The sequence below is a fragment of the Mus pahari genome, chromosome 11 (assembly GCF_900095145.1).
Source record: "Mus pahari chromosome 11, PAHARI_EIJ_v1.1, whole genome shotgun sequence".
Classification (NCBI taxonomy): domain Eukaryota; kingdom Metazoa; phylum Chordata; class Mammalia; order Rodentia; family Muridae; genus Mus; species Mus pahari.
In genome coordinates, this window is record NC_034600.1 from 30,401,699 (window position 1) to 30,415,501 (window position 13,803).

The following is a 13,803-nucleotide window of genomic DNA, read 5'->3' on the forward strand; positions in this document are numbered from 1 at the left end:
TTACCATTCTAGCTTAAGTGGAGAATAAGCCCATGCACTGGATGCTTGGTCCTTAGCTGCTGCTGCTGCTGCTGCTGCTGTTCTGGGAAGTTCTGAAAATTTCAATAAGTGGGACCCAGCTGCAGGAAGTAGGTCACTGGGTTGGGACCCTTTGTCCCTGGTATCTTCCAGTCTCTTTCTCTGTAGTAAAAAAAAAATCCTTTGTCATGCCCTTCTGCCACCAAATATGGGGCATGGGGGCAAGCAAATGTGAAATGATCCCTTAGAAACCATGAGCCAAAGAAAATCTTTCATCCCTTATTTGCATCACAAACAGGCCAGGCCAGGAGTAGGGAGTTCCACCAGATTCACTAGAAATCTCCCATCTGCGTCTCTTAGCTCTCAGTCTGTTTGGTGAAGCCAAGTGGTATTTTATCACAACTGGGTGAATGGAAGTGTGGGCTTTGTGGTCCAGAGGATCTGGCTCTCCTCCACTCCACTCCTTACACATACCATGGCTTCGGCTTTTGCAATGAGGATAAAACAATCTTCCCTGCTGTTGTGGGATGCAGGAAGAACACAGCAGGACATGCAAGTAAGTGCTCAGAGCTTTCCTTCTGAGATGGTCTGTAACCACAGCATCACCACACCGCTGCACGCAATAGCTCCTCAACCCACTCACAGAGGAGAGCACAGAGGAGCTTCAGTATTTACCTCATCTTGAAGTGTACACTCAGAAAATGAGGAAATGTACCAACAGCTCCCCAGGTGCTGATGTACCCGACTACCTCTGAGAAGTAGGTGTTTCAGAGGTGTTTCAGCTGTCCCTCTGAGGTTATGCTACTTAAAATGTTGCATGACACAAGAAAAGAAAAAGAAGCACACCATTTGCAACTGTGACATTGCTTGTGCTTCGTGTAGCTCTTTCAGGACAGCAATAGGCGGGGGTGGGGGGTGGGCAACACATCATAGCTGTGTCTTGTAGAAGACAATTACCCAAAGCCCATCATCCTCTTCAAAGAGCACATGGGGAGGTGTTCATTTTGTCGTCCACTTTGTTCTCTGAGAAGTTAGGCACATTCTTTTCAGAGTTGATAAGGCTAGAATTTTGTTACAGTTATTGCATAAGCAAATGAACGATGGTTTTCTTGTAAACGGTGCTTTCGTGTATGTATGCAGGGGAGGGAGGGGCGTAGGGCTACTGTAAAATAATGTAGGTAGGCAAACGCCAGGAAGAGATGATTGCTCCTCTTATGCAGCCCCCACCGGTGTTCTCACTGGCCTTAGAGCAGGTAACAAACGAGATAAGTAGGTAAGAAACAAATCCCTAGATATACGGATCGCGCACTTGCAAATCTGATGCCAGGGTCCATCTAACAATGCACATAGGATGCTGCTCTCCTTCAGAGTCAAGCCACAGCCGTCCCATCACGCTGTTTTCCTTGTCTACCTGGAGTACAAAGGCAGCACGGCCCGCTCCAACGGGCTCTTCTTTATTACATCCGCAAGCATCTCCCACCTCCGCAGGAGCACCAGCTGAGATGCAGAGACTTTGGACCCACCCCAAGGGACATCAGCCAAACGGTCCCAAGGACCTCCAAGTTCTGGGGACATTTTCTCTTTCTGGGCAAGGAGGCCAAGATGATTCTAGGGCGAAACTTAGTAACCCTAGATTGAGAAGTGAACGATCACTTTGTTCTACGGAAAGCAGAAGAGGAATTGAAGCAAGGAAACCAAGACTCTTCGTTTAGTCCCAGAAACTCAGCTCTCTTCCTCCCTTTCCGTGCGTGCTGCAGATACAGCCCACGGCGTTGAGATGATTTCCTGTGTCTAGTAGCAGACACTCAATTACTCCACACTCATCCTCTTCAAAGACTACATGGGGAGGTGTTCATCAATAAAAATATAGTAAAATTAATTTCTGGTACGCCACTTTGAAATCTACTCATGTATGGACTCATGCAGCCAACAATCAGGATGCTTGACAGTTTTGACCACACGGTTATGCTCTCCCCATGTCATCTCTCCCAGCCTCTATAACCCAACCTCAGACTGGTCTTGTCTTTTCTGGGAAGTTTCAGGAACGGAATCAAAGAATGTGCATCTTCTAAGTCTGCCTTTCTTTCCCCACTCTCATGCCTCTGAAAGTCATACATGATTTTGTGTTTAACAATAGCTAGCCCCTTTTAAGGGCAGAGTAGGGTTCTACTGTTCTAATATGTATTGAAGATAGCATATCTCAATATAACACAGACCTCCCCCCCCCCCCGAATCCAAGAAGAAATGGCGCATGGCATCTCTAAGTGAAGTAGCTAAAGATTGTTCTTCAAATTCATTGGCTGCTTGTCATAGTTGTGTTGGATGCTCATGTGAGGACAGAAGGGAACAAGCTGGTTTTGCTCAAGAGTGAAAGGCAAACATGAAAATAGAAGACCCTGCACTGTAGGCTCCCATGCTCCCCTCTGGTCAGCATCGGATAGTAACAACTCCACTCACAGGTGGCCAGTGCCTGTGCTTTGATGGCACTCCCTATAGTAATGTCTCTCTGCACAGGGTGATATTGCTCCCCTGTTGATATACGGCAATGCTTGGAGACACTATTGCCCATGACTAAGGGATGCTGCTAACGTTCGGTGGGTAGAGACTAGGGAAGTCTCTACATGACCAACATATAACATGATCTCTAACAAAGAGTCATGTGGGTTCAAGTGATGGGATAAGCTAACCTATCAAAGGACACTTCACAAAATGTCTTGGGTTGAACCTGAGACCCACCATGGAAAAATAAATAAATAGATGGTTGCCTTTCAGTGATAATCTATTTGCTTTAAAATTTTAAATGACTACATAGGAAGGAGAGACAGAAAGATGAATACACCGATTATTCAAATCTCATGAATCGTCCAAGCCCCCTTTTGAACAACTCGCATGTCCCTGTTGCTCTCAGATATTGCTCCCCAGATCACTGTGGCTGCCAGCTCAGAGAAAGGACTCATTCCACTCCACCTGGCGGAGCTGAAACAAATCCTGTCTTTCCCAGTTTGCTTTTGGTCATGGATTTTATCACACCCATAGAAACCCTAACTAAGGCATTCTCTATCAAATAAGAGAGGACAGAGTGGTAATTCACAACCCCTGTGGTCTACACAGTGGGTTTGGGTGACTAAGAAGGCTGCATTATCTTTTAGGTGTAGCCTTGCCTCTCAGTCTCCCCAACTCCTCTCTGTCCAATGCCCTTGGTTGGGAGGCTCACTGCACAGCTGTGGTCTTCAGGCCTGCCTTGGTTACTTAAACTGAATAACATTCTTGACACTCTAGGGCTTTGCTGTATGTGGTATGGAAACTGTTGTCCTACAATGAGACTTCAGGGGTTCCAAATTAGTATCTGAGGAAAGATGAAAAGGGATGTGACCTTATAGGTGCCCTGCCCCCCAGCCCCAAGAAAAGGGTTGATCGATTCCTGAGACTTTCTGCTGCTAGAAACAGAGGTGTCTCTCCCACGAATAGAAACCCATGAAAAGGAACCTTACAGTGGTAATGGTGGTTTTCATTTTTATTCTTTCTGAAACTACTGGTTGTCAGGAAAGCACTTCCACACATTTGCGGGCATAGTGAGCTTCTCTAGCTCTGAGGCCAAGAGTGGGAGCAGGAAAGCCGTGTGCGGCCACTTGCTGCTGTTGCTACCATCATCGCAGCCTCCAGAACTGATGAGAGTGAGTCAGGTCAGCAGTTATCTCTCCATTGGGTATTCTGGCCTTTATTGTTTTAGATGTGTAGTAGAACTAAGAGGAAAGGATGAAAGTGATTTTTGTCATTATCATTAAATCACAATATTTAATGACAATGCTTCCAAAACCACTCTAGACAAGTGTACTGTGGCCCCAAGTGTTGTGGACTTCTCCTTGGGTAGACATGAGCACATGTCTACTCGTCCCAGACGCAGGGAATGATTACAAAGCTAGCTTGCCGAATCAATGAAATTGGAATTACATGAGCAAGAGTAAGGAGGCACCGACAGGAACATGGCCAGCGTATGGTTGGACACCATCAAAGACATACGGCGGATGGCTCAGGGAGAGAAGGGGCCCTCTTGACCAGTCTTCTATGCCTCTCATGGGCCTCTTGAAGATTTATGTCAGCCCACTTCCTCTGTCAGGAGAAGCTAGTATGCCAGATTTTGTGTGCAATCCAAGGGCTCTAATTTTGAGACAGCAATGGGCGTGACCAGAGGACAGCATTCCATGACACCCATGTCTTCTCATTTTCCAATGTGTTGTGGGAGATTGCAATCCTGGAAAGAATCAGTGGCTCCTGGCAGCGAAGTGGGACCCGCTGAGTCATAGTTAGCATGGGGCTTCATTCTTTCCATCAGTACCCTCTTCCTTAGCTCTGCAGCGCCCTAGCTGCAGGTGCATGCAGCTTCTTCACTTCCTGCCGGAGGGTGATTGAATACCCTCCACTCGAGAACAAGTTGGATCAGTTTAAAAATGAAAATTCCTTACCACCAAATACAGTACTGTTAATGAGGTAGACTGTTGGTAAGGGCAAAGGCAATCAGATAGTCTGAGTTTGGATGTGCTGAGCATCATGGGAGCTACAAGATGACAGGAGCACCCCAGAGTGGGGAACTGAACCAAAGTCTGGGGTTGGTTAAGGGACCTGAGAGCCTCGGATGCGGAAATGTCAAACTAGCAGACACATCTTACTGTTTTTCATCTGCTCTTGGTATGGCTTCCAGGTAAAAGAAATCATTGCTCAATGTTCTTCATTGAACAAACTGGGAAAACAAAAAACGTACCATAGGTTGTGATAAAAATAGGAGTTAGCTATTTTTGCCTGTGCCCTCCTCTGAGAGGTGTAACTCACATGAAAGATTGCATAAGATGCTGGGCCCATGAGACAGTGTTGAGACTAACCTGGCAGCTCCAGGTGGCCTTGCCCCCTACCGCCCACAGCAGGTAGCCCCATGGCAGCTGGCGAGGAAGATGCCTCTCAGGATGTCGCTTTTCTCAACCAGACCTTCTTTCTACTAGGGCGAGGCGAGGGAAAAGCCCGGACTGAAGCAGACCCTGTGTTTCCACTCATTCCCTCGGTGACCTGGCCTCTCCGCAGTGAGTTAGGAGGAGGAGACCACGGGAAGGCAGAAACCTTCCTTTACAGCACAACCCCAAAGAAAGAGACATTATCAGAACGACGGGAAGACAGAGAGAGGGGAAGAGGAAGTAGAATTCAGAACAGACGAAATCACAGACCGCGTTCAACTGACCCAGGACAGAACACGGGTGCACCCGATCCGCTTTAGACTGCCTTGCTGCAACGAACCCTCCAACTCAAAGACAAGGGAGCTCGCATCACCTGCCGATTTAGCCCCGCCGCCATGCAGGGAACTGGCACTGTGAAGATAGCATCGTCTTCTTTGGATCCCATCCTCCACAGCTCTATAAAAGTTCCACACAAGAAGATTTCAGTGAAACCAGAAAACTGATAACTTGAAGGTCGGGTCCATATACAGACACTGAGACATTTGGAGAAAAGAAGACCTTTAAAAGGCTGAGCGGGAGGAGCATGACGGAGAGGCCAGCATGGGCTGCAGAGCGGGTTGCTAGCCAGTGTGGTCTACACAGCAAGACCCTGCCTCAAAATAAATAAATGACAAATAAATGCAGACCTGAGTACTCTATATAAAAGTTTTGCATCTCTGGGCTACACCTATGGCCTACTGAGTTCACTGTGGGTTCCAGGCAGGTGGCGAAGGCCAGACTGTGGGACATGCCGGGGCAGAGTTGTATCTCTTCGGTTCCTTTGGTAAAATGTCTGGCAGAAGCAGCTTTAGGAAGGAATGATTTACTCTGGCTCATGGCTTCAGAGGGATCTAAGAGTCTCTCTGTGGGGAAGGTACTGTGGGGGTAGCTCTAATCTTCACATGGCAGTGCACCAGGGAGAGTGTAGATGGGAGCCAGGGACAGGCTAGCCCTCAAGGGCCTGGCCCTAAGTAACCTATGTCTGCCAGACAGGCCACAGCTCCTACAGGTTCTACAGCCTTCGAAGTCAAGCTACAAGCCAAGGGCGGAGCATTCACAGCGTGCCTCAGGTCACCGCAGGAGGCATGGTAGCCTAAGGCTGCTGTCTACCCTATGAGGTACTGATTCCAACTTGTCCCTTTGTCAAGAAAGAGCTTGGTCAAACCTTGTGGCACACACCTATAAGCCTAGCAGGCTAAGGCAGGAGTCTTCAGTTCAGATTGAGTTATAAAGGAAGACCACCTCCTACCCCACACCCTAACAAGGTAGATCTGGTGGAAGTAAGCTTCATTGGATGGCTTGTGACAAGAGGTCATGAGCCCAAGAAGTCATCTTCTCTTTATAAACAGTGCAGTAGACTTTTTCCTTTCTTTTTCTAACTCCTAAATACAAAAGCCTACAAAAAGCCCACTTACCATCATACACAGAAATGATTCTGGCTTTCAGATTTCTATTGGATTTGGGGCAGGTGGCCATCAAACATGATTTTTAAATATAATATATTGAGGTTGTGGAGAATGGGAATAATCTTGAGGGGTAAAGTCCTGAGTGAAGATGTATTGTTTGACATGAACACAGCCAGGTCAAGGACCAAAGCCTCAGAGTCAAGGGAAAATGGCAAAGCCTTCCAAGGCTAGGTAGGCTCAGTGGAACGCCAAAGCTTTCCCCCCCCACCCCCTTTCCGAGGGCCAGTGTTGATAGTGTGTGCAGAAAATGTCCACCATAGCTCTGTCTCCAAGATGTTTGCAGCCTGAAGACTGCTCTCTGACAGAGTCTGCTCCTGCAGAGATTTGCCCTCCTATTCAGTTTTAGAGTTTCCTTCCAGTGTACTAGAGGATTTTGAGAATCGCTTGATGATTTCTCAGTAAATCCTCTTGAGCAAGTCTTTGTCCCTTTGCTCCTCCCTGGTGTTCTGGTCTCTGGTGATGATGTTTCATCTGAATCCCAACATCGTTCTCATCTCTGTGAAGACTCAGTATGTAACTTTCACGGAATTGAATGTGACCTCTGAACAATTCTTTGAGTTGGGCAGACCTACATACACTTAATGCTCTAGTGAGTCATCTAGTGTTTTTGTGTGACGAAGATGTTTTCTGCATCTGTAAGGTACGTGGGTGCTTTATCCATGTAGCCTCAGTGTGAATCTCTGCTTTCTCTGAGTTGCAGGAATGGAAGACATTTTTGAAAACTGGTACCCTTAAAAAAAAAAGAGAGAGACTCTGGGCGCCCTCTGCTGTCTTGGCTAAGTTCTGCTGCTGTAGGCTGGAAAAGAATACAACATGAATAAAAGTACGCACATACACATACAAAACACAGACACAGACATACACACACAGTCAATACATTGGTGATTAGAAACATGTTTACCAAAGTGCTTCCCAACAGCCTGTTTTAAATACCATTGTCTTCTACTCCCTGGTATCCAATCTATGACCTTCCTGAGAAGTGGGGTAATCTATCTCAGAGGGCTTTCCTGAAGGTCCGATGAGATATATAGCCAACTGCTCTGTTAGAGCCTGAGAAACAATAACACTTGCTATGTGCTGGGTCATTTCCTTCTTTTGATCAACTCTTGTATAAGTGGCCCTGCTTCTGCTGTCACCAAAGTACCCACAGTTCAGTGGCTCTCAGCCTTCCCGATGCCTTAAATACAGTTCCTCATGTCGTGGTGACCCCCAACTATAAAATTATTTTCCTTGCTACATCATAGCCGTATTTTTGCTTGTTATGAATCATAATGTAAATATCTGATACGCAACCCTGTGAAAGGGCCATTTGTCCCCAAAGAGGTCACACTGTAACCCATAACCCACAAATGGAGAGCCTGTGCATTTTTTTTTTTTTTTTTTTTTTTTTTTTTTAAGCAATCATGGAACTGGAGAGATGTCTCTGGTTACAAACACTGGCTTCCCTTCCAGAGGTCCCAGGTTCAATTCCTAGCACCCACATGGCAGCTCACAATTGTCTATAATTCCTGTTTCAGGGGATCTGACTCCCTCACACATGCAGGCAAAACACCAATATACATAAAATTTAAAAAATAACAATAGTAACTAGTACATTTTAAGGAAGTGCTCCCCTCTAACAGTGTGCCTTAGTTACCTTGCTACTGAGGCTTTAAGACAGGTATGACGGCTGGTCTCCATCAGCAGAGGCCAGCAGTCTCCCTCTCAGGGAAGCAGGGGGTAGGAAGGCTGGTATTCCATTTTTGTTTTTGTTAATGAGTGGCTGTGGCCTAACAGTGAACGGCCACAATTATCTAACACACTACAGCCATTTACACAAGGTAAGCTGGGGACAGGACGCATGGTCTGTTCTTTTAAGGCTTTGCAGGTAGAAGAACTAACTTTTGTTGTTGTTTACAAAACACCAGGCACACACAGGAGCCATTATTTTCTAAGAATTTTTTTGTTGTTGCTTTGGTTTTTTTTTTTTTTTAAATGAGGCTAATGCTTTACAGAACACAGGCAAACGCCTTTTGGTAACTGTGAGATGGGCTCCTGCGTATGCTCAGAGCAGGAAGAAGGCCGCATGCATCCCTGCGATTCCTCAGCTAGGTGGGGGTACTTCAAGTGCCAGCAGCTAGGTAGCCACAAGGTACAGCACTTACTAAGTACCAGGCACGGTCACTGCCTGCCTCACATTCACTGTGAGCTCACACTCACGTCAGCCCGTGCACTGGCTCTTAGACCCACTTACCAATGAGCAAACTGAGAACCTGCAGCCACCCGGAAAACCTCTGGAGTCCTTAGGATTCTGGAAATATCTAAGGAGGAACTGTTTTAGCTGCCCAAGAGGTATCTCTGTATCTACCTCTATATTATATAATAATTTATAACTATTATATAAACATTTATTAGCTCTGCTAGTTTGATTAAGTCATTTCCTCAACCTGAAAGATGAATGAGTTAAGACACAGGAGGTTTCTCTAATTCTAAAATTTCTGATTCTATGGACAGTTCTGGTCTGAGAAAAACAATGAAGTGAACAGACTTTATTCTGGATATGGCCCCAAGTCCAAGTGTGCAGCACATGTGGCCACTGCTGCTGGGTTCAACACCTGTCTGGGTCCCTGGAAACAAGAACATGTAAGATGGTTCCTGGTGCCTTCTGTAAATGACCACATATGCACAATCCATCCAGTGCTGTGTCTCAAACGGTCACAGAAACTGGCTGTACTGTCAGGATAGTTTCACAGTAACTGGTAATAAAGGAACAGCGATAAAGCACACAAAGGAGACGTGCATAGTAGACACAGTGACACACAGGTCCAACTGTTTATGAGATTAAGTAGAAAACTGAGCCTTCCATGGGTTTTAATTGGCATTTTTGGCTTGCCAGTGACAATGGCAATAATCATTTTAAACAGCATATTTACCAGTTCTGAAGGCTAAATTCTACATGCTAAGAAAAGAAACACAACCCAAGTCTGTACAGGATCTTTTATTTCTTGTTCTGGAGAAAGTTGAACTCTAATGAACCCTGAATGGAAATGTGAACTCATCCAAGCGCACCCAGGCAGCATCACCTCAGACGGAATGACGATGGCGGAGATGAGGAGGAAGGCCTCTCCCACTTCCAAAGATGGGAGATGAGGGTTTCAGGTCTCCCCAGCCTGTGAGTCACCTCTGCCATGAAAGGTCAGTCAAGACCACGAGAAGTCCGGCCTGCAGAGACCTCCTGAGCTCCACTCCACTGGGCCGCATTAGCAGCTTGAGTCTTACTCTGGACTCTGAAACAGGGGCAGCTGCCTTTCTGCGATGTTCCCTTTGCCTGAGCCAACTCTTCACTCAGGGGACTTAGGGGGACCAAGTGTCAGCACAGTGCCACTGAAGTAAGGAAGGTGCCCGGCCAGCCAGAGAAGCCAGTAGTTCACTTGAAGCAGCAGCTCCTCCAGACCAGGGAAATGGACACCGGCTACTCGGTCAGCAGGGACTGGCTGAGAGGTTGTAAGGTCCGATGGCTGACTACCCTCTTCTTTAACAGCAACATGTTGGATCTTTTGTCCCGGGGGACGTGACAGAGCAGAGCATCCAAAGAGTAAGTGGTGATCTGACTGTTCACGTGCAGCCTCCCATAGATCTCGTCGAATCTGGCTGTGAGTGCGGGGCTGTCTTTCAGCTTTTCCCTCACTTTGGCCAGCTGCAAAGGAGTAATCATTACATCATGGTGAGCTCTTCCTATCCTCTGAGAAGCAGAAACAGACATGTAGAAATGTACAGCATATATATAAGGATAAACACCAGGCACATAGGCATGACGGACTATGAGAGAGAGCTATATCATTTTACCTTCGAGAGGCAACTCAAATAGCATATGTTTTACAAGGAGACACAAGTGGGGAGGTCAGAGGCAAACAGAATCCATAAAATACAGTAAGGGTGGTGGGTGGGGCAGATTATACAAGGAGTAAGGGCGGTGGGTGGGGCAGGTCATACAGGGAGCAAAGGCAGTGGATGGGGTAGGTCATACAGGGCTTCACACAGTGCACAGAATGGTGCTTGGGATCCACCCTAAAAGCCACAGGGATGGCGAGGGCGACAGTCTGATGGAGACTTCACAAGCTGCACAGAGAATAAGCAGAGGACCCATCACAGCCCAGAGAACAAATGGTGATTGGGACTGGGAGAAGCACAGGAGAGATGCAGAGGTGACTGCACACGAGGCTCACTGTGGGGTGACAGTGAAGGGCTCACTCTAAGGAGCTGAAGGAAGGGGATCAATGTCACCCTCCTAACTTGGGTCTTAGGAACATGACGATGGACACTGAGAGGGAGTGTCTCAGGGAGGACAGGGAGATCCCAAATTGCATGAACAATCCGTAATTCTATTCCGGAGGTGAAACATTGGGGTGGACATGCCAAGGAGGCCATTGACAGGTCTAAGATACGGACCAGAGCTCTCGACAGCAGCCTCAGGTCCATCACTAACCCTGCAAAAATGGGTCAGCTCAAAACTAGAATGGCCGATAGTGTGCTAGTCACTTTCTTCAGTTTGCTTCTACTTCCTCCCACCAAAGGAAGCAAGGGTTAACTGAGAGTGAGGAGCAAGGGAAAGGTATGGATACTTGAGAGAAAACTGAAAAGGTGAGAGGTCAGTATTCAGAGGAGAGAAGGGACCTACAGAGTAGTACAGGGAGAGAGCAACATGGAAGGAATCTGAGAATTCCACAAGCCATGTTATCCCAGGAGGGAAGAGCCATTGTATTAACACGAGAGAGAGAGAGAGAGAGAGAGAGAGAGAGAGAGAGAGAGAGAGAGAGAGAGAGAGAGANGAGAGAGAGAGAGAGAGAGAGAGAGAGAGAGAGAGAGAGAGAAACTGACTCTGCTGTGTCTACCTCTGCTGCACAGGTGGTCTCGGGCCAGAACTCGGGGTGAGCACGTGAGCTTGCACTCGGTGCCAACTACAACGCTGGCACACTTACCACTTCCTCTGAGAATGTGTGTCTTCTTACAAATTTCGATAAATTTGTGTCAAGAGAGTCCTCTAAGATCTTTATCAGGCTTTCCAACATATTTGACTGGATGTGGATTAAGATCTGAATAAAAACCAGACGAGACTGAGCTGGCATTTCAATGTTGAGGTAAGCCCGAGCTGACAGGCACCCCTTTTAAACACTATTCCCTAATTCATTAGCATATACACGGTTTTTAAGTGCTTTGCATGAACACTCAGCAGCCAAAATGTACTTTCCTCCAGCTAATGACATCACTGTGGGAGGAGCTAGCGAGGAGGTGCTCATACACCAGCCTGAGTTTGATTTCTGAATTCCACAAAAAGAAGCACACACACACACACACACACACACACACACACACACACACAGAGAGACACAGACACAAGAAAACAAAATAAATATCCCAACTTTAAACCCTGGCTGTCGTCTGAGTGAAGCCTGTTTACACTGCACTTGTTAAAGACCCTTCAAAACTAGGCGCCAACCAAGTTTTCAAAATGACATCGCTAACGAATTCCTATCATCCTGGCACCCCCAGCACATGGAAAAGCAAGGCTCATTTCCCCTCTAATTATCAGTACTTGCTAGGGCAATGTGAGACACAGAGAAAAGGTTTTAGAAATGAGAATAACTGAGAATTCATCAACCAATGTTAATCACTGTTTATAATTTGATGTTATCTTCAAAATGTACTTTCTGTAAAATTGTATCTTTCCTTTGTCAGCTACTAAATAATGTGTAACACAAGAAGTAATTGGAAAAACATCATATCGAATGAATGCATAGCAATTAATCATGGAAACATACCATATTGTATTATATGATTGATGTATATACATTAAAATAAAAACCTGGCAATTTCTTAGACTTGATGAAATTATTAAACCAAAAGGAATAACCGCTTTTGAAGCCCTGGTCCTAGTGAGAGGCAGTGCTTCCCTTCCACCCTACACTAGTCGCTTTGCTCCCCACTTCTTCAGTCTTGCCAGTCTGCTGGGATATTTGCATCTTTACTGTCATAACAGAGCCGATGCTTAGGAAGCTCATTAGCTCCACGTTCTGGAGATGCAGGGCACAGAGCTAGCCTGAGCTCTGCTCGGGAAGGCGCTCGAGCCCGTATGGGGCAGATGGCAGGGCCTGGCAAGGCTCCCTCCCTCCTGAGAGCACACCCCCGTGACCATGGTGCCACTCTCTAAACATCTCACACATGTATATAATGACTCTTGGCTATGTCCAGCCTTCCATTCCCTTTTCTTACTCCTGTACCACTCCCTCTGGAACACTGCCTCTTCCCAACATGCTTTCTACAAGTACAAGGGTTATTTACTATGTTGAAGGTAACTGACACTGGCTACACTTCCTGAAGAGAAATGCCTCTGTCCCCTCCAAACACCATTAACTGCCAGCGACTCCTCACATAAGGATGGAGCCTCATATAGGCTCTGTCTCTTAGAGGTCCCCTAGCTTATCCCCACCATGGTAAGGGTCAAGCCTCCACTAAACAGACTCCCGAGAGACAGAAACAAATCTCAAGCCAGGCAGCTCATCGGAGGAGGCTTACTATGGTCCCCAGAAACTTCACGACACCGAAGGCCTGGCCTGTCTTCGCACACACGAGTGCAGTGGGCAGGCTAGCCACTTGTCAGCACCTCTACAAGGTAAACTCTCTTCCAAATGAGTCTCTAAAGTCATGCCAGCTTTCTGGAGAGATGATAGGAATCCCAGTGCAATCACAGAGTGCCCCGCCCTGGCCTCTGAGGCTTTCAGATGTATCTGCAGTGGGAACTCATCTGTGATGTCAAGTGGCATTGCTCAGAAGGCCTGTGGTTCTCTTGAGACTGACAGGGCAGTAGACATGCGTGTGTTCTGATGAGATCATAGGCTACATTAATGCAGTATGTGGCAAGTACCAGCTGGGAAAATAAGGAACCAGGCCGTCTGGGTCATAGAGGCAGCAGGAGCAAGTCAGATACAAAAATTCTGTTAGGGGTGGGTGGGTTATGTAAGCTCAAATTCTAATTCATCTCAGCAACAGATTTTAATGTAACACACCGATTTTTAAAATAGACCAAACAAAAGAAATCCCCCATCTATATTTGCTGATACTGTCTGCTCTCTCTCTGGACAGCTTTTTTTTTTTTTTTTTTTTTTAAAGCTGTGTTAATCTTACTTGCATTTATTTCATTTGTCCAAACAGTTCCTATTTTTCCTTCATAAATAAAAAAAGTATTTATAAATTATACAGCTGATTTTGTCTCTAAAGATTTAATTTCTGATTTTTTTTTATTATTATTTTCTTTATTTACATTTCAAATGCTATCCCGAAAGTTTCCTATACCCCTCCCC

General features: G+C 46.2%; 1 protein-coding gene across 1 annotated transcript in view; it reads right to left on the reverse strand.

Annotated features, from left to right (window-relative positions):
• Positions 1-9,433: 9,433 nt before the first annotated feature.
• The window catches only part of Ptcd2 (pentatricopeptide repeat domain 2), a 22,441-nt gene continuing 18,071 nt past the window's right edge, over positions 9,434-13,803 (reverse strand). Inside the window, exons 9-10 of the mRNA XM_021208632.1 lie at positions 11,425-11,538; positions 9,434-10,142 (exon numbers count right to left, since the gene is read on the reverse strand). Of these exons, the coding sequence (XP_021064291.1) occupies positions 9,918-10,142; positions 11,425-11,538 (339 nt within the window). The 3' untranslated portion in view covers positions 9,434-9,917. The remainder of the gene's footprint in view (positions 10,143-11,424; positions 11,539-13,803) is intronic.